The sequence below is a fragment of the Trichomycterus rosablanca genome, chromosome 25, assembly GCF_030014385.1.
Source record: "Trichomycterus rosablanca isolate fTriRos1 chromosome 25, fTriRos1.hap1, whole genome shotgun sequence".
Classification (NCBI taxonomy): Eukaryota; Metazoa; Chordata; class Actinopteri; order Siluriformes; family Trichomycteridae; genus Trichomycterus; species Trichomycterus rosablanca.
In genome coordinates, this window is record NC_086012.1 from 10,033,625 (window position 1) to 10,055,008 (window position 21,384).

The following is a 21,384-nucleotide window of genomic DNA, read 5'->3' on the forward strand; positions in this document are numbered from 1 at the left end:
ATCTAATCATTTTTTTCCAAGAAAGACCTGGAATGTTGTTTTATCTGACCACAGCACACGTTTCCACTGTCTGGTGGTCCATCCTAGATGCCTCCGAGCCCAGAGAACTTAATGCTGCTTCTGGACATTGTTTACGTAGGGCAAATTTTTTGCACAGTAAAGTTTTAAGTGGCTTTTGTGCATGTAACTCGGTATTGTAATGCCTGATAAAGGTTTGCCAAAGTAACCCCTCACCCATGTGGTTGTATCAGCTATTGTTGAGTGGCGTTTTTTGATGCAGTGCCGTCTGAGGGATCGAAGATCTCAAGTGTTCAGCTTAAGCTTGCACCCTTGGCCTTTATACACTGAAATTCCTAATGATATTATGCACTGTAGAAGGAGAAATATGCAAATCCCTAACAATCATCCTTTGAGGTTTATTATTTTTAAACATTTCAATAATTTTCTCACACATTTGTTGACAAACTGGAGATCCTCTGATCATCTTTGCTCATCAAAGACTCAGCCTCTCCTGGATGCTGTTTTTGTACCAAACCATGATTACAATCACATGTTGACATCACTTGTTTGGAATCACATCATTATTTAGCTTCTTTTTTTTTTTTTTTACCTCATTACTAGTCCTAAATTGCCCCTGTCCCAGCTTTTTTTGCAATGTGTTGCAAGCCTGAAATGCAGGAATGGAGGTATATTAACAAATGAAATGAAGTTTTAGTAAAGCAAATAAAAAGCCATGTGACATCAGGTTGTTTTATCTGACCACAGTACACGTTTCCACTGTCTGGTGGTCCAATCAGCCTGATGTCACATGGCTTTTTATTTGCTTTACTAAAACTTCATTTGAGATTCAGCCTCCAGGCTTGCTTTGTAAACAGAAGCATTTTAGGTTAAGGAAAAAAACAGTCAGACCAGATAAGAATCACGAGTTAATGTGTGTTTGACTTTCTAAACCACTCGCAGTAATCAGATAAGAATTGCAATAATCAGATATTCAATTACATGGTAATCTTGGGTGTCAGATAAACATCACAAAGGCATTCAGAAGGAAATACACCAAAGTCTGTGTTATTAAATTAAATGCACTTACTTTGCCCAAAAGATATAAAAAAAGAAAGTGTAAATAATGAATGGCCACATCTGGTACAGTAGTGGGTAATGCACATAAGTAACCTAGGTTGTAAGGACCCGGTTATGATCATTGCTTCCATGTAAGAGGTTTTTTTGCCTGTTCTCTTTGTATCTGTGCAAATTGCCCCTTGTTGTAAATAAATGAATGGATGTGTTGCACTGCCATGGATTGGTGCCCTGCCCTTCCTGGAGTATCTTCCTGCCTCCATTGAATGGTTGGAACATAATAAAAACCAGAGATGGGGACTCGAGTCTGCGACTCGCACGTAAGTCGCACACACAGCGACTTCAGACTCGACTCGTTTCAAATGACTCCGACTCAATGACTCGCAAAAAATGACTTGTGGACAACAAAAGTCAGCAACATTAGTTACATGTGGTACAAATGATTCAACATCATTCTGATCGTGTCATTTTCTGCTCTCTAATAACGCTCCGGTCTTCTAAACCCGCAACGCACACAATGGCTAAATGTTCCAGCCTGCGTTGTGATGAAGCGTCTCTCCCTACTCCCTCCTTTGAAAATGAATCTCACTTAAAATAGTGGAATACGTAGTGCACTTCACAGTAACAGATAATGTGAATGTAATGCTCCTACAGAATTGGAACCAATCAGACCTTCTGATTGTAATTTTTAGTAAGAAATGCTGTTATTTGCATGTAATTAGTTTGCAGCGTCACACAGATGATGCGTCAATGAAACGCTTCATTGGCTTTCTAACAAGTTAGTGTTTTTAATTATAAGCACATTTACAAAATAACGGATATTCCTAATGGGGCACGCGATTATAAATGTAATAGCATCTGGAAGAACATAAGCTAAGGTAAGCAGTGGTAATGATTTTTTTGGATTTTGGCTGCTGTGCCGTGATTTGCAATGAAAACAAAACTTATCAGTTTAAGCTTTTAACTTGTACCTAGGAAAGTAGACACAAAGTAAATCTGTTGTTGTTTTTTATCTTTTGTCTGACTCGTGACTTGACTCGGACTCTAGCCTAAAGACTCGGACTCATATCTTGTGACTTGCGAACATCTTTGGTTCAGGCCCTGAAAAACAGCTGTATAAACCAATCAGAGCTATCGAATTCAGATTTTGGGTGGAATTTCAGTTGCTCCTTTGATCAAAAGCAAAATATGCTATTTTTTTGCCTTTCTCTAACGTGTGTCATTCGCATGAGCTGGCAATGGAAAAACTCTTTGTTTATTGGTTGTAGAGGTATAAGTGACAGCTTAGATGACGAATTACCAGTGTAAGCTTTTTACCGCAAAAGCCAAGAGAATAAATTTGGATAAAGTTGGATTTATATATTCTGGAAATATTCTAGAAATATGAAGGAAAACATTTACCAAAAAGTAAAAGGATTTTATCCATAATGGAACAGCACACGGGTATAGATTTGGGGTCAGTTTGAAGAAGAGAAGCTCAGGTAAGTAGTGGCTATGATTTTATGCTGCTGTGTGGTTGATCTGGGTCGTGGTTCTGCTGTTTACCATGCGCTTTCATTTTGCAATGATATCTAAGCATTATCAAATAATAAACTTTGTTAAGTTTATAAATAAATAACAAAAAAAATTCCACTGAAGCTTTTTAATTCTTGTTTTAGGACAAAATATATTCATACAGAAAAATAATAAGAATATAAACGAAATCTGATTCAAAACAAACATTAATAAAAATCTATGCATTTTAATGTATTTCCAAAGTATTTACACAAAGGCATGAAATTTAAGGGGTTAAACACAGAATAACCTTTTTTAAATCTGCTCATTTGGACTAGTCATCATAAAACGCTCAACTATACAAAATAAACTTGTGTAAACTTTAAAGTGATGAACGAATACAAATTGCAAATACAAAGGCAATTTACATTGATACTTATAGACATTTGTAAACATTTTTAAGTTTAAATCTAAAATCTGAATAATTCATTCTGTCTACAAATAAAGCTCTGCATCACTGCAAGGAAATAATAGAAAATAATCTAATTTTTTTAAACTTTGCTGACCAAAAAGACAATCAAACTCACAAACATTTAATGCATAGGGTCATCTCCCTGATATATTAGGTCTGGTACCATACCAAGAAACATTAGATTTAAGATCTGGATTCTAATCCTTTGGTGTCGTCACTGTTAAAACAGCGTATGGAGAGAAACAGCTTTCCCAAAAATATTGCTACCGTTTCAATACTACTAGTGCACACTTCCTAGTATAAGTGCTCCGAAGTCAAGATCAAATTAGATTTGGTCCATACATAATTGGATACAATTCAATGCAATGATGCAAAGTGGAATGTCAAATCTTTTGATTACAAACAGACTTGATGCTAAACAGATTTGATCCACTGATCAGCCATAACATTAAAACCACTTACCATATAGAAGCACTTTGTAGTTCTACAATTACTGACTGTAGTCCATCTATTTCTCTACATACCTTTTTTCACATACCTCACAAAGCAGGTATTATTTAGGTGGTGGATCATTCTCAGCACTGCACTGACATTGACATGGTGGTGGTGTGTTAGTGTGTGTTGTGCTGGAGGTTTTTAATACCGTGTCCACTCACTGTCCACTCTATCAGACACTCCTACCTAGTTGGTCCACCTTGTAGATGTAAAGTCAGAGACGATCGCTCATCTATTGCTGCTGTTTGAGTCGGACATCTTGTAGACCTTCATCAGTGGTCACAGGACGCTGCCCACGGGGCGCTGTTGGCTGGATATTTTTAGGTTGGTGGACTATTCTCAGTCCAGCACTGACAGTGAGGTTTAAAAACTCCATCAGCATTGCTGTGTCTTATCCACTCATGTGGGTAACACTGTCGCCTCACAGCAAGAAGGTCCTGGGTTCGATCCCCAGGTGGGGCGGTCCGGGTCCTTTCTGTGTGGAGTTTGCATGTTCTCCCCGTGTCTGTGTGGGTTTCCTCCGGGTGCTCCGGTTTCCTCCCACAGTCCAAAGACATGCAAGTGAGGTAAATTGGAGATACTAAATTGGCCATGACTGTGTTTGATATAACCTTGTGTGAACTGATGAATCTTGTGTGATGAGTAACTACCGATCCTGTCATGAATGTGGCCAAGGTGTAAATACATGTTAAAATCCTAATAAACAAACAAACATACCAGCACAACACACACTAACACACCACCACCATGTCAGTGTCACTGCAGTGCTGAGAATGATCCACCATCCAAATAATACCTGCTCTGTGGTGGTCCTGTGGGGGTCCTGACCATTGAAGAACAGCATGAAAGGGGGCTAACAAAGCATGCAGAGAAACAGATGGACTACAGTCAGTACTTGTAGAACTACAAAGTGCTTCTATATGGTAAGTGGAGCTGAGTGTAGAAACAAGGAGGTGGTTTTAATGTTATGGCTGATCAGTGTATTAATAAAGGAATGTATTAATTACAGTGTTTTAGCTGCCGGTTTACATTTTTCTCCCATAAGCGTATCGCTACTATACATGAGTGGCTGCCGAATTGATGTACGTCTACATGACCCGCAAGACATCGCTCATTTAAGCCCAGATGTCGTCATGGCCATCCATAGCCACTGAACACTTGCCATTCTTGTGTGTCTGTGTGCTCACATGAGCAGAAAAGGAGTGTTAATGCTCTCCTGCAAGCGTGTACAGCTCAGAAGGAGCACATGTTAGCCCACACTCTCCCAGATTGGTACTTGTACATGATTTAGAACTGAAAGTTCATTTGGTTAATGATTCCTGGTGCATTTCCATCACAAGACCCTGATCATAAGGCACAGCCTTAATAAAGACACAACGGAAAAGATAGTCATGTGAGTAATTGTGCTGTATAGCTGTAAAGACGCTCTTTCATTAGGCAATATAAACAAATGGCTCGGACATATATGTAAAAAAAAAATCCATATACAATATAGCCTAGCTGTGTTGCTAAGCTAGCCTGCAGTGCTTAGGATTTCAAAGCATAGGTCTTTAATAAATGTCGCAGCTAACAAGAAGAATGTTGATGTATTTTGGGAATCATCTGATGGGTTTACATGCACTCGAGCAATCCGATAATAGAACAACGAAACTGCTATAGCGAAGCGAAGCTGATGCTTTTGATATACTTAAAGGAATAAATGGGTACCTAGCTGTACCTGTAGAACCCCCCCCACCCCCCTTTATCTCCCAATCTATTAATTTCCAGTTCCCAATTGTGAATCCACTGCCGCTCGCACAACCCCTGATTTCATAAAGTGGACCCGTATCGCCGCACGCCCCACTTAGATACCTGCCAGTCTTGGGTTCCCACAGAGTGATTCATTCATAAGCGTGTCCAATTGCCAGATTGCGCCATGCTTCCTCTCCACCAATGCCGATCCCCGCTCTGATTGAGGAGCCCCTCCGACACGTGGGGAGCATCCGTACGCATCTTGTCACCTACACTTTGACTAGTGCAATGCGGATCAGCACTGTGTACTGAGAGACACACCCTGACGGCACTCTCTTCTCATCTCTGTGCAGGCGCCATCAATCGGCCAGCAGAGGTCGTAATTGCATTAGTTATGAGAGAGTCCCTATCCGGCTTAATCCCACCCCTATATGAACAACAGGCCAATTGTTGTTTATGCGGTTGCTCAGCCCAGACGGCAGGCAGAGCCGAGACTCGATACGATGTATTTGAGATCCCAGCACTGGTGTTTTTACCGCTGCGCCACCCGAGCGGCTATACAAGGATTATTTTTTAATACCGAGCAAGTTTTGGTTTTGATATGCGTGTCCGTGTTACTGTGTCAGTGCCACGTTACATTGTTACATGTTTTATTTAATGTAGCCTGAAGCTGTACTGGAATTAAAGTCTGCGATGTGTTTTATATTTTGATGGGTTGCCATGAGTTTGCTGGGCGACTTTCATCTAATGACGTCTGGTTATGGATTAAAAGAATTCCCAAAATCCCAAACTACATCCTACCACACTAAATAGCATGTAATATGTAGTATATGAAAAATGATAGTAGTATACACCAATCAGGCATAACATTATGACCATGCACTGTGTATTCTGACACCTTTCTATCAGAACCAGCATTAACTTCTTCAGCAATTTGAGCTACAGTAGCTCGTCTGTTGGATCGGACCACACAGGCCAGCCTTCGCTCCCCACGTGCATCAATGACCCTTGGCCGCCCATGACCCTGTCGCCGGTTTACCACTGTTCCTTCCTTGGACCACTTAAAAAAAAATTTAATGCCCGATTGCGTCATGCTTCCTCCCCACCAATGCCGATCCCTGTTCTGATTGCGGAGAACGAAGCTAACCCACGCCCCCTCGACACGTGGGCAGCATGCCATATGCATCTTATCACCTGCACTTTGACGAGTGCAGTGCAGCTCAGCGTTGTGTACAAAGAGACACACCCTGAGAGCACTCTTTTCTCATCTCTGTGCAGGCGCCATCAGTCAGCCAGCATGTCGTAATTGCACCAGTCATGAGAGAGAGCGAGAGAGAGAGAGAGAGACCCCATCCGGCTTAGTCCCGCCCATATCTGAACAACAGGCCAATCGTTGTTCATGTGACCGCTCAGCCTTAGACGGCAGGCAGAGCTGAGATTCGATAACCTTGGACCACTTTTGATAGATACTGACTAGTGCTGACTGGGAACACCCCACAAGAGCTGCAGTTTTGGAGATGCTCTGACCCAGTCGTCTAGCCATCACAATTTGGCCCTTGTCAAACTCACTCAAATCCTTACGCTTGTCCATTTTTCCTGCTTCTAACATCAACTTTGAGGATAAAATGTTCACTTGCTGCCTAATATATCCCACCTACTAACAGGTGCCGTGATGAAGAGATAATCAGTGTTATTCACTTCACCCGTCAGTGGTCGTAATGTTATGCCTGGTCGGTGTATGGTCACATCTGATCATTTGAGAAATCATTGAAGGTTGCTTAGTGACAGCAGTGTATTGTTGGTCAGCACCTTGAAACCAGTATTAAACCATATTTGCTGGAGTTCCAATAAAAAATTTTTTTTCTTAAGGTTAAGAACCCTCTTTAAGTACTTATTATATACGTCCTTGTTGGCCGTCTTGCTTTTCTTTCTGTCATTCCTGGTTTATCCTGGTCTAAGTAAATCCACTGCCATATAATAACACTAAATGAATGCAAGAAATACACCACGGACAGGGTGCCAAACTATTCTGAAGGAACACTCTCACACATTCACTCCCACCTAAAAACGGTTAAAAATAGCCAATTCACCTTATGCTTGTTTATAAAAGAACCTAAAGCTGTGTGAACATCAATAAGGGGCTCGTGAGATGAGATTTATCGGCTGACACTATGTGAGTGCTTACAAATCTAAGCTGTTTTCTAAAAACAGTGCAGAAATAAAAGTATCCATGCAAAAACAGAAGACGGTCCGCTCAGGTGGCGCAGCGGTAAAGTACGCTAGCTCACCAGAGTTGGGTTTCTAGATGCATCGTATCGAAACTCGGCTCTGCCTTTCCGACTGGGTTGGGCGGCAGTATGAACAACGTTTGGCTGTTGTTCAGGGGCTTAAAGAGTCGGAGCGTAGGTCCTCATAACTGATACAACTGCGGCCCCTGCTGGTTGACTGACGGCGCCTGCACAGGGCTGAGGAATAACATTGAGGGGGGTGTGACCCTCCGTGCGCAGTGTCTCTCGGTGTATGAACTCGGCTCGTGCGGGTGTAAAATGCAGGCTGTACTGACTGTGTGCCGGAGGGGGCGCAAGTCAGTTGAGTGGCGTCCGCAGTCAGCGGCAAAGGGTCGAATCAGTACAGAGTACACAATCAGGGTAATTGGACATGATTAGAATGGGGATAAAAGTTGGGGGGAAAAATAGATTAAAAAAAAAAAAAAGACGGATGTGTTTGGGAATTGTGGGGACATTGCACCCATCTAGGATTCACTGTACAGCAGTGGTCCCCAACCACCGGGCCGTGGACCGGTACCGGTCCGTGGTTTATTTATTACCGGGTCGGACAGGAAGAATAAATAATTAGAGATTGCTACAAGAGCAATTACATTTCCAAAACTCTTCGGGTGTTATTGTCTCCAGTCACCACTAGGTGGGAGCAGCGTCTCATTACAGCGAATAAAGCTCAGGATTCACACTGATTTTCCATTCTATAGTTCTTCAATTTTAAATCCTCTCGCCCCTGCCGGTCCGTGAAATTATATCTTATATGAAACCGGTCTGTGCTGCAAATTAGGTCGGGTACCGCTGCTGTACAGTACTGGGGGACAAATATGAGTCGCTGTTTCAGCCAGCCAGCTGAGAAGCTGAGTTTCAAACCACACTCTATTTACTATACAGAACTGGTTTAGTATTTAATAGGTAGTGTTTGGGACCCAGCAGCTCTTGTCTGCTTCGCTGCACAGGATCATGGTTCTTTAGGTCCTGGGTTCAGTCCTGGCTTTCTATGGCTGCGTCTGAAATCGTGTACTTATACACTCACTCACTTTCGTAACCACTTATCCAATTAGGGTCATGGGGGGGTGGGTGCTGGAGCCTATCCCAGCTTTTCAATGGGCTCAAGGCACACAGTGACACCCTGGATGGGGAGCAGTCCATCGCAGGGCAAACACACATACACACACACACACATTCACCTATTGGGCAATTCAGTGTCTCCAATGAACCTGACTGCATGTTTTCGGACTGTGCGAGGAAACCGGAGCTCCCGGAGGAAACCCACGCAGACATGCAAACTCTGCACAGAAAGGACCCGGACCGCCCCACCTGGGATCGAACCAAGGACCGTCTTGCTGTGAGGCGACAGAGCCGCCGTGCTGCACTCGTACTTAAACAGTACGTACAAAATTCGAGGCAGTGCGCACTGCTCGGCCGGTAAAGCAGTACGCTCTTTCAGTACGCAAGTGTGCAGTATGCGCGCAACCTGTGGCGGTCATGTCCGCCATCTTACCAACGTCACGTGATGCATGACATCACATCGCTACAGTTATGCCAATTTATTCGGTCATTCTCCACAAAGCTACCCGTAACGTCATTCAGAGTTGTACTCAGAGTTTCCGCTTTCGGCCATCTTTCTTCCTCCGCTTCGAACGCCTTTGCAGCTCAAGTTGAATTATGGGATAGATTATCGGACCGCAGTGTGCTGTGTTTGCATAGTATCGAATCTCAGCTCTGCCATCCGGCTGGGCTGGGCGGCCACATGAACAACGATTGGCTGTTGCTCAGGGATGGGAAAGCCGGACCAGGTTCCTCATAGCTGGTGCAATTACGACCTCTGTTGGCTGATTGATGGCGCCTGCGCAGAGTTGGGGAATAATGCGTTAATCAGGGTGTGCACAAGGCTGATCCGCATATGAACTCGCCTCGTGCAGGTGAAAAGAGGCAGTCGGTACTGCACACGTGTCGGAGGGGGCGTGTGTCATTTGCGAAGCTCCTCAGTCATCAGTGGAGGGTTGTATCGGTAGAGGTGAATCATAACGCAACCAGGGTAATTGAATACGACTCGATTAGATTCGATTACTTTTCGCATACTGTTTAATAAATACTATGTATTGGGACACACCACCAGCTCTCTCATACTGCATTTGCGTACTGTTTAGTATGGAAGTATTCGATGCAGCCTATGTCTGTGTGGGGTTTCCCAGGCACTCTACCCAAGATGTGGTGTAATTGTGGGTCATTCAATGATAGATTGGCAGCCTGCCCACCGAGGGTGTATTCCTGCCTTGTATTATACAGTATTTTGTAAATCTGACACCTGCAACACACACTGACTGGCAATTTTACTTGACTAATTGGCTATTTGTCTAACAGGCACTTGCCACGTCTAGGAAATTGAAAAATCTCCCCAAGATGAGTCGGCTGCTCGGAAAACGGGGCTGAAACGTGATCTCTGGAATGTACTTCCACCTTTGACCACAGGAGGTGCTGCACTTTTGAGTCACTGCTCCGATATGTACAGCATGTGTGTGCGCCGGATAGTGCATAAATTCAACATCCTTTCATAACCACAGTCATTCTTCCACAGAACCACAGATATTCTCTCTCTCTCTCGCTCTCTCACACTCGGACTCTCTCTCACACTCGGACTCTCTCTCACACTCGGACTCTCTCTCACACTCGGACTCTCTCTCTCTCGCTCTCTCTCTCGTCATGCAGCTTTCCCTCGCCGTCCCTCTCTCCGCTCGCTCAAACGTGTCTCTTCATATGCAGAGCCAGATGGTCAGAACGAGAGAAACACCTGCACGGACAGAACAAAGAGCGAGTTATTGGACGTCCACGTCTAATAAAGCCACCCCCTCACACGCCCGCCCGAACGCGCCCTGATATTTTACCCACCTGTCGCAGTGGCTGCATTTAAAAGGCTTCACCCCGGTGTGCTTTCTGTAGTGTCGAGTGAGCTCGTCGCTGCGAGCGAATCGCCACTTGCAGCCGGCCCAGGAACACATGTAGGGCTTCTCGCCTGTCGGACATACACACACGCACATTTTTACATAACATCTGTACAGCTGTACAGTAATAATACAGTGGTGTTTGGCAGTGTTTCTGCATAGAATTTATGTATAGAATTGGTGCAGCGGTGGACAGTAATCAGTGCCAACGGTTTTCTAAAGTACTACTAATAATTACTGTATATGAGTAGTTGCCTCCTTTGCTTGTGTTATTTTGTAAAACATAATATCATCCATGTAAGGAACAAAGTTATCCAACACCCATATTATTCTAGTAAACAATTGGCAGCAATGAGTAATGCTTTCATTAGTTAAGGGTTTTTCATTAGTCATCATTACTAATTTCAGCTTCATCTCATGGACAGATGACACTACATTGTCCATTGTACTTACTACTGTCTGAGAAAGTATAAGGTTTTATACATTGTCTTATTTTAAATAGACTTCATTAATTTGCTTGATCAGTTTGGCCATCTTTGCCACTTAAAATGTATATGTATAGAATTGGTGCAGCGGTGGACAGTAATCAGTGCCAACGGTTTTCTGAAGTACTACCAATAATTACTGTATATGAGTAGTTGCCTCCTTTGCCTCTGTTATTTTGTAAAACATATCATCCATGTAAGGAACAAACACCCATATCATTCTAGTAAACAATTAACAGCAATGGCTTTATTGCTTTCTAGAGTTTTTCATTGGTCGTCATTACTGCTGAGGGGTTTCAGCCCACTCTTATTTACTCTTCCTCAGCTTCAACTCATGGACAGATGACCCTACATTGTCCATTGTACTTACTACTGTCTGAGAAAGTATTAGTTAAGATAAATAGTTATGTATAGATCTGGTGCAGCGGTGGACAGTAATCAGTGCCAACGGTTTTCTAAAGTACTACTAATAATTACTGTATATAAGATATTTTGTAAACATGATTTCATCTATGTAAGGAACAAAGTTATCCAACGCCCATATCTTACCCATATCGTATAATTAAGCAATTAACAGCAATGACTTAAATGCTTTCTAGAGTTTTTCATTAGTCGTCATTACTAATTTCAGCTTCAGCTCATGGACAGATGACCCTACATTGTCCATTGTACTTACTACTGTCTAGACTAGACTTTATTCATTTCCTTGTGCAGACTGGCCATCTTTGCCACTTGAAATAAGCTCAGGCGGTGTTTTTGCATTGAACTGATGTATAGAATTGGTGCAGCGGTGGACGGTAATCTGTACCAACGGTTTTCTGAAGTACTTCCAATAATAAAACATTGTAATGGAACTACATTGTTTATTGTACTTACTACTATCTGACCATATCTGTTGGTTAAAAAAAGCAGCTCAGGCTCAAAGGAGTCGGTGGTGTTTTTGCATCAGAATTGATGAATAGGTTTGGTGCAGCGGTGAACAGTAATCAGTGCTAACGGTTTTCTGAAGTACTTACAATAAATAGCATTGTAGGATGACTGATTCTAATTCGATGCTGTCTGAGAGCTCAAAGGGCATGTAGACGTCTACATTTTTTGCTGTTAATCAAAGTTTTTCCTCCCATTTCATAGTAAATACACTTTAAATGCTAAAAATATTTGAAATGCCTGATGGTATCACTATTTCTGCTTCATCCCATGCCTAGTTTGCTTATAGCTTGCTCTTATTATCCCTCTTTCATACCTGTGTGCGTGCGCTGATGTGCTTTCAGATGAGAGCTCTTGGTGTAGACTTTCCTGCAGCCACTAAAATGACAGTGATGCACTCGCTTCTTTCCTTCCGGCAACCCTTCCTCTTTCACCTCTCCTGCCTCCAACCGCTCCTCCTCGCCAGTCACCTCTGCCACACGCCCGAGGGAAAGGGAGAGCACGTCGCCCGTTACTATTTCAGGTGACGAGGGTTGAGAAGAGAGCGCGACCATTATGTCGTTGAGAGGAGGGGAGAGGAGACCGTCGGACGGGGAGAACTCTACTCCGCTGTCCGCGCCCTCGGCGTTCGGAAGGACGTCCTGGCACTTATCGTCACCGGCGCTGCCAGTCTCGCCACAGCAGCGTATTAACTGTGTCCACAAATCATCCGAGCCACACACTGACCTCAGCTCGGCTGGAGAAACGGACACGTACGGCTCTCTCTGCAGATACCTCTCCAGCTCCAGACATGTCTGTCAGGGGATAGAAAAGGAGGGAAAGTCAAGGTCATAAAATGCCCAGGAACTGTAAAAAGTTACTGGAATTACTTCAATGTCGGATACAGATTATACAGATTAAAGAGTGAGTTTTAGGCAAAATTACAAACACCATTTCAGAAAACAAGAATCTGTGACTTGTTAATACTCTTGACTGGCCAATTTGATTGTATTTTGTAACTATGAACAGCTATAAACAAAAAAAAAGCTGACTAAATATTTAAGTCATGCCATTCTGGAACAGTCCACATTCCAGGCGAATTGGTAACAGGTTAGGGAATACTGCATTGGTATAAAAGATCCACCAAAGGCTCAGTCTTTGAAAGTAAAGCGGGAAAAGTGGTGAAATACGCTAGCACACCAGAGCTGAGATTTCGAATACGTCGTATCGAATCAGCTCTGCCATCCGGCTGGGCTGAGCGGCTACATGAACAACGTTTGGCTGTTGTCTATCCAGGGAGGGAGCCGGATAGGGACCTCATAACTGATGCAATTACGACCTCTGCTGGCTGACTGATGGTGTCTGCACAGAGTAGAGGAATAATGCTGATCAGGGTGTGGCTCTCCGTGCACAAGGCTGATTTGCACATGAACTCGCCTCGTGCAGGTGAAAAGATGCAGACTACTGCGCACGTGTCGGAGGGGGCGTGTGTCAGTTCGCTCTCCTCAGTCGGGGCGGGGGTCAGCACCAGTAAAGATGAAGCGTAACGCAATTGATTATAAATTGTACGCGCTAAAAAATCGGGAGAAAAATGCATTAAAAGAAAGACTGTAGAGCAAGGACCAGAAAGCACAAGAATATACATGACCTTCAAGCCTTCAGACAGCATTGCATTAGAATAAGTCATGCTACAGTGCAGTGCTAAATATCGGAAGTACTTCAGAAAACCGTTGGCACTGATTGCTGTCCACCGCTGCATCAAGAAATGCAACCTGAAGCTCTATTATACATTAGTTCAATGCAGAAACACTGCCGAATTCTCTGGGCCAGAGCTTGGTTTTGTTTTTACCTGACAAGTAGAAACATGGATTAATCTAACCACAGATGTAGGTTCTATGTGCCAAAGACGACAGGTGCAGATTCCAATATCTGTCATGGTACAGGGGTGCATCATTGACTTGCATAAGGTACCTCTTGCGCTGAGGCACAAATTGGGATTTAAAAAAAAATACACACCGCCATCAAGGCAATGTCTTTCCTGGAAAGTCCATGGTTATTTCAGCAAGATAATGCCATGCCTTATTCTACATGCACTACAAATGTGGCTTTGAAAAGAATGCATGTGCTTGACTGGCCTGCCTGCAGTCCAGATTTATCTTCTGTTAAAAATGATGGCGCATTTTTTTTACAGTGCCTATTTTAAAACCCATTCCTTCCTAAATAAATGCATACCTGTCAAGTTTTGGATTTAAAAATAAGGGAAATTTTCCGCCGCGCGCTTCGAGCCGTCCCACCAGCCCAACCGAGGTTCAGTATCCCTTACATTTTAAGACAGGTTTACAACAAATCTAAAATAACCACCTGTGAACCACGTACAAACTACAATTAGATGATCAGAATCTGATAGGCCTACCTTTGTTGACACTGAAATGCTGTGGACATTCCTACATATGTAATTCTTATAATACAGCCTAAATGAAAACACAGTTACAAACCTTACACAATGCATAACTCTGCCCCATCCTGCTCCTCTTTAGAAAGGTAAATTCGATGTCCCATTTCTCTAGATATTTACATGCAGTCTTTACTTTTTTGGCAGGAATGCCCTCTCTCTCCTTGCATCCATCCATCTCTCCCTGTTCCAGGTTTGTTCCCGCTGTCCGGGTGGCAGTTCTCGCGAGGTTAGTGACATTTCAGTTTGGAGAGGCACAGGAATGTTTTTTAAAATTATAATATAATACGGGAAATTTACGGGAAAACACTAATACGGGAGGACGGCGGGAAAGAGGGGTAAAATACGGTAGTTTCCCGGCCAAAACGGGAGACTTGACAGGTATGTAAATGACTGAGTAGAAATGAGTTCACAGTATAAGATGTTGAATTTACAAAATTCTATTCATAGATGCTATGCTAATGGTGGCTAACTGCAAGCATCTTCTCTATTTGCCTACATAAAAATAACAGGCAAATTGTTGTGAAACTATTGAACTGGGGATCTACTCTTTGACTACTATTGAAAAAAACTAGGTGAAAGGCAGGAATACACCCTTGCTGAGCATTAGTTCATGCCAGTCCACACCTAGGGGCATTTTAGAACAAACAATCTATCTTCTCTATGTTTTGGGTGAAGGCAAACCAGAGTACCCTGAGGAAAATCACATGTGAAACTACTCACACACAGTAAAAATAGGAATAGATTCAACCCTGGAGGAATTTAAGACCATTTTGGGATATTGAGTTATGATTTTTTTTAACCCGGTTAGGATGATGTGGCATAAAAGTCTGGACACACATTCTATTGTTTGAGTCATCATGTGGTTTTGATCAGTATCTCGTCATTATTTATTTTTTTGCCTTAGCTATCCTGACCTTCTTGCCCCTGATTGAGCAAAGCAGTCCCAAATTGTGATGCCTCCTTTCCCATGTTTAAAAATTATCAGCTCCACTTACCATATAGAAGCACTTTGTAGTTCTACAATTACTGACTGTAGTCCATCTGTTTCTCTGCATGCTTTGTTAGCCCCCTTTCATTCTGTTCTTCAATGATCAGGACCCCCACAGGACCACCACAGAGCAGGTATTATTTAGGTGGTGGATCATACTCAGCACTGCAGTGACACTGACATGGTGGTGGTGTGTTAGTGTGTGTTGTGCTGGTATGAGTGGATCAGACACAGCAATGCTGACAGAGTTTTTAAACACCTCACTGTCACTGCTGGACTGAGAATAGTCCACCAAACAAAAATATCCAGCCAACAGCTCCCCATTGGCAGTGCCCTGTGACCACTAATAAAGGTCTAGAAGATGACCTCAAACAGCAGCAATAGATGAGCGATTATCTCTGACTTTACATCTACAAGATGGACCAACTAGGTAGGAGTGTCTAATAGAGTGGACAGTGAGTGGACACGGTATTTAAAAACTCCAGCAGTGCTGCTGTGTCTGATCCACTCATACCAGCACAACACACACTAACACTGAGAATGATCCACTACCTAAATAATACCTGCTCTGTAGTGATCCTGTGGGGGTCCTGACCATTGAAGAACAGGGTGAAAGCAGGCTAAAAAAGTATGCAGAGAAACAGACGGACTACAGTCAGTAATTGTAGAACTATAAAGTGCTTCTATATGGTAAGTGGAGCTGATAAAATGGACATAATGTTATGGCTGATCAGTGTATACATCTACATATGCAGTGTATACATCTACAGGGCCAGTGATAGCTCAGTGGTTAAGGTACTGGACTAGTAAACAGAAGGTTGCCGGTTCAAGCCCCGCCACCACCAAGTTGCCACTGTTGGGTCCCTGAGCAAGGCCCTTAACCCTCAATTGCTCATCATGTTCCACTCATTGTGTAAGTCGCTTTGGATAAAAGCGTCTGCTAAATGCTGAAAATGTAAATGTAAATGTACATGTATACAATACAATGGCATTGTTTTCCCACATATCGTAACTTCTTTGGAAGCTGGGGTCAGAGTTTAGGGTCAGCCACTGAAGCCAAAAGGTTTAAGGGCCTTGCTCAAGGTGCAAAGCAGAGCCGGGATTCGAACCCACAACCCATTCGACTGCCCAAAGCTCTACCCACTACAGTACCACGGTTCTACAAAGTGTTGGTGCTCGGTGCTTTAGTGAACAGTGCATTTTGTGCATATTACCATTATTAGAAGGATATGGGTTTGAATCATTTGTTTACTTAGGCCTAATTCTAAATGCCACTCTAAATACCACATCATAACACACATGTTGTACAAACCGCTATTTTAAACACGTCCCTCAAGGTTTTCAATTATGCAAAGCCTTGAGATACAGCTAAACAATAATTACAACTGTCCTATATCTTTAATAGGGTAGAATAATTCACACAGTGTAGTGTAACACTGTGGTAAACATGCCTCTGTCCCAACTTCTTTTTGGTTTGTTGCAATTTCCCTATTTTATTTTATTTATTTATTTTTTTCGGCTGCTCCTCTATTTTTAGGAGTCACCACAGAGGGTCTGGTCCACACAACAGTGTTTGTGCCAGCTGCCCGTCCTGATGCCCTTCCACTGTCTCACTGACAAGTGCACCTCATAATGGCTAGGCTGTTTCGCCCACACACACACATCTCGGACGATCATGTAGTGGGCTTGCGCAATCCACCACTGTGCCCACCTGTTCACCCCCAATTTACATATATTTAACAAAACACGCCAGCTTTCCGTACATTAACGGTGTGTACATTAACAGCACAATTTGCAAAATGTTATGATAAAAAACAAATATATTATTAATAGGCAGTGGTATCTTACTGGTTAAGGCTTTGTGCTTGTAAACAAAAGTTTAAGGGTCAAAATTCGGCTACTGTTGGGCTCGAGTAGTAGTAACAGCCCTTACCCATTTCAGCTATACAGCAACCATGTAATTGTATCACACATTATGCCACCAATCAGTATTGTTAAATTAATGTATTTCAGCCATACCCATTGCTAACAGAGGCATATTATGCCCTTTATATACACCGATGAGGCATTACATTATGACCACCTCCTTGTTTCTACACTCACTGTCCCTGCACTTAGTTCTAAGCACATTGTAGTTCTACAATTACTGACTAGTCCATCTGTTTCTCTACATACTTTTATAGCCTGCTTTCATGCTGTTCTTCAATGGTCAGGACCACCATTCTCAGCACTGCAGTGACACTGACATGGTGCTGGTGTGTTAGTGTGTGTTGTGCTGGTATGAGTGGATCAGATACAGCAGCGCTGATGGAGTTTTTAAACACCTCACTGTCACTGCTGGACTGAGAATAGTCCACCAATTAAAAACATTCAGCTAACAGCGCCCCGTGGGCAGCGTCCTGTGATCACTGATGAAGGTCTAGAAGACGACCGACTCGAACAGCAGCAATAGATGAGCGATCGTCTCTGACTTTAGATCTACAAGGTGGACCAACTAGGTAGGAGTGTCTAATAGAGTGGACGCGCTGCTGTGTCTGATCCCCTCATACCAGCACAACACACACTAACACACCACCACCAGGGGGGTGTTTCCCCTTGTGATTGCTAAAGTGATTATATATATCATTTTAGCAATCACAAGCCAACATTAGCAATCACACATTCACCACCGGTCGGAGTCGCGGTGGGTGCAATTCACCGGCCGAAAGGTAGGAAACACTCTTGGCAAGGTCGCCAGTCTATCACAGGGCAAACGCACACATGCAATTTTGTATCTCCAGGGGTGGCACGGTGGCTCAGTGGGTAGCACTGTCGCCTCACCGCAAGAAGGTCCTGTCCATCCAATTAACCTGACTGCATGTCTTTAGACTATGGACCCAGATTCTTCCACCTGGGAATTAAACACAGGACCTTCTTGCTGTGAGGCGACAGTGCTACCCACCAAGCCACCAAGCTGCCCTTATTACATACAGTATATATGCCTATGTCCTAAGATATAATATCTATACAGTATAGTGAGAGAAAGAGAATATATAGAATATATAGAGATGACATTTGAAATGGTGTCCAAATTTTTACATAAGACTATCTTCACTCACTCACTGGAGCCTATCCCTGGGTGCTGGAGCCTATCCCAGCTTTTCAATGGGCGCAAGGCACACAGTAACACCCTGGACGATGCCTGTCCATCATAGGGCAGACACACATACACACACCCATTCACCTATAGGGCAATTCAGTGTCTCCAATGAACCTGACTGCATGTTTTTGGACTGTGGGAGGAAACCGGAGCCACCGTTAATTTCATAATTTAAGACCGTGTACTAGGGTACGGTGTCACAGTGGGTAGCACTGTTGCCTCACCGGTCCTGGGTTCGATCCCCAGGTGGGGCGGTCCGGGTCCTTTCTGTGTGGAGTTTGCATGTTCTCCCCTGTGTCTGTATGGGTTTCCTCCCACAGTCCAAAGACATGCAAGTGAGGTGAATTGAAGATACAAAATTGTCCATAAAAATGTGAACTGATGAATCTTGAGTAACGAGTAACTACCATTCATGTCATGAATGTAACCAAAGTGTGTAACACTCACTCACTCCCTTAACCGCTTATCCAATCAGGGTCGCGGGGGAGGGGGGGGGGGTGTTTCAGTGCTGGAGCCTATTCCAGCTTTTCAATGGGCGCAAGGCACACAGTAACACCCCGGACGATGCCAGTCCATCGCAGGGCAGACACACATACACACACCCATTCACCTATAGGGCAATTCAGTGTCTCCAACGAACCTGACTGCATGTTTTCGGACTGTGGGAGGAATCCGGAGCTCCCGGAGGAAACCCACGGGGAGAACATGCAAACTCCGCACAGAAAGAGAGTATCTTACTTTTGTTAATTTCATACTTTAAGACCGTGTACTAGGGCGTCACAGTGGCACCCCAGGCGGGGCGGTCCGGGACCTTTCTGTATGGAGTTTGCACGTTCTCCCCGTGTCTGTATGGGTTTCCTCCCACAGTCCAAAGACATGCAAGGGAGGTGAACTGGAGATACTAAATGTCCATGACTGTTTGACATTAAACTTGTGAACTGATGAATCTTGTGTATTGAGTAATTACTGTTCCTGTCATGAATGTAACCAAAGTAACACTCACTCACTCACTTAACTGCTCTTATCCAATCAGGGTCGTGGGGGTGGGGGGGCAGTGCTGGAGCCTATTCCAGCTTTTCAATGGGCGCAAGGCACACAGTAACACCCAGGACGATGCCAGTCCATCGCAGGGCAGACACACATACACACACCCATTCACCTATAGGGCAATTCAGTGTCTCCAATGAACCTGACTGCATGTTTTTGGACTGTGGTAGGAAACCGGAGCTCCCGGAGGAAACTCACGGAGAGAACATGCAAACTCCGCACAGAAAGAGAGTATCTTACTTTTGTTAATTTAGGGCGTCACAGTGGCTCAGTGGGTAGCACTGTTGCCTCACCGGCCCTGGGTTCGATCCCAAGGTGGGGCGGTTTGGGTCCTTTCTGTGTGGAGTTTGCATGTTCTCCATGGCAGTTTACCTAATGTTCTCCTCCGGGAGCTCCGGTTTCCTCCCACAGTCCAAAGACATGCAAGTGAGATGAACTGGAGATACTAAATTGTCCATGACTGTTTGACATTAAACTTGTGAACTGATGAATCTTGTGTAATGAGTAACTACCGTTTATGTCATGAATGTAACCAAAGTGTGTAAACATGACGTTTAAATCCTAGTAAATAAATAACACAGTGTTGTATGTATGTATGTATGTGAATAATATACATTATACATAGATATATATTGATATAATACTCTGCTGTAGTTTGTATACAGAACGGTGCTGTACCCAGTTTTGTACTACGCAGCTTAATAACGGTCCATTGGTGCGCGCGCGCGTGCGCGTGCACAACGCTGACGCGCGTGCACGGCTGAGTTCAGCTATGCCTCGCAGAAATCCTTCAAAGCACCACGGCATATAAACACACAGTTACACACAGTTTATATGCCGTTAATGTTATTTTACATATCCGCGACTACTTTACTGTAACTGTACATGTACTTACAGCTATTTACGTTGTTTAAATGTAACTATTGAACATTAAGGTTGAACATTGAGTTTGGTGGTGAGTATTACCTGCTGCCAGTACTCCTCCAGCGAGGGGAGCGCGGAGAAATAGCCCGTGTCATGCACGGTCTGGAGCTCCTGAAAGATGCTGCACATCGGAATAACATCCATAATTCCACTGCACTGTAAACGCGCTCACTTATTCCCGCATGCGCTGTCCTGGATACACGAGCAGCTTTTTTGTTTGTATCCCGAGCTGAAAAGGCGCGCCGCGTTTCACACACTTAAACTTCCCCATTCAAAATGTTTTTTACAAACACACCCACGTGACCGATTGACAACCCGTCTGTATATCGACCAATCAGAGAGCAGCAGCGAGCGGCCGGCCCACTACTAGACCTCAGACCAATAACACGCTCTCACCGCCGGCTTGTGATTTGCCAGTGAAATCCGATACGGCTTCGTTTCTATTGGTCCGTGTCGGATCTATTTTTAGAGCCGTATATAAACACGAGGCTTCGCGGAAGTAGCTCGGGTATTTTGAGCGAGTGCTGCTCCTTTTACGAGCTTACATCAACTCTGAGTTCATCCGTCCGGCATGATCTGTAAAAGATCTCAGATGATCGGATGATTTTAATGCGTTTTAGATCTCACACAGGATCTCACTGTGAAGCTTGTGCACATGTGCAAAACTCACATGTTCCATAATTCCAAAAAAAGTTGGGACATTAGGTAAACTGCCAATACAATGGGTGGGAGACATGACTCCTGATTTTACAGTAATCAAATAAAAGAATTGTATTAAGATGTGCAACGTTGTAGCCTAGTGGTTAAGGTACTAGACTAGTAAGACTAGAAGGTCACTGGTTTAAGCCCCACCACTGCCAGGTTGCTGCTGTTGGGCCCTTGAGCAAGGCCCTTAACCCTCAATTGCTTAGACTGTATACTAGGGTTGCCAACTTTCAGAACTGGAAATAAGG

The 21,384-nt window shown here is 43.6% G+C and overlaps 1 protein-coding gene across 1 annotated transcript; it reads right to left on the reverse strand.

Annotated features, from left to right (window-relative positions):
- Positions 1–8,890: 8,890 nt before the first annotated feature.
- klf6b (Kruppel like factor 6b) lies at positions 8,891–20,673 on the reverse strand. Its single transcript, XM_062987574.1, has 4 exons — positions 20,474–20,673; positions 12,216–12,693; positions 10,435–10,558; positions 8,891–10,336 (listed from the first exon to the last, which is right to left on the reverse strand). The coding sequence occupies exons 1-4, from the start codon at positions 20,573–20,575 to the stop codon at positions 10,285–10,287; spliced, it is 756 nt and encodes a 251-aa protein (XP_062843644.1). The 5' UTR covers positions 20,576–20,673; the 3' UTR covers positions 8,891–10,284.
- Between the last annotated feature and the right edge of the window lie 711 nt (positions 20,674–21,384).

Coding starts and splice junctions, on each gene's coding strand:
- klf6b (XM_062987574.1), bottom strand. CDS start 20,575: ATGGATGTTATTCCGATGTGCAGCATCTTTCAGGAGCTCCAGACCGTG. Junction 12,694..20,473: donor TGGAGGAGTACTGGCAGCAG/GTAATACTCACC, acceptor ATCCCCTGACAG/ACATGTCTGGAGCTGGAGAG. Junction 10,559..12,215: donor ACATCAGCGCACGCACACAG/GTATGAAAGAGG, acceptor TATGTCCGACAG/GCGAGAAGCCCTACATGTGT.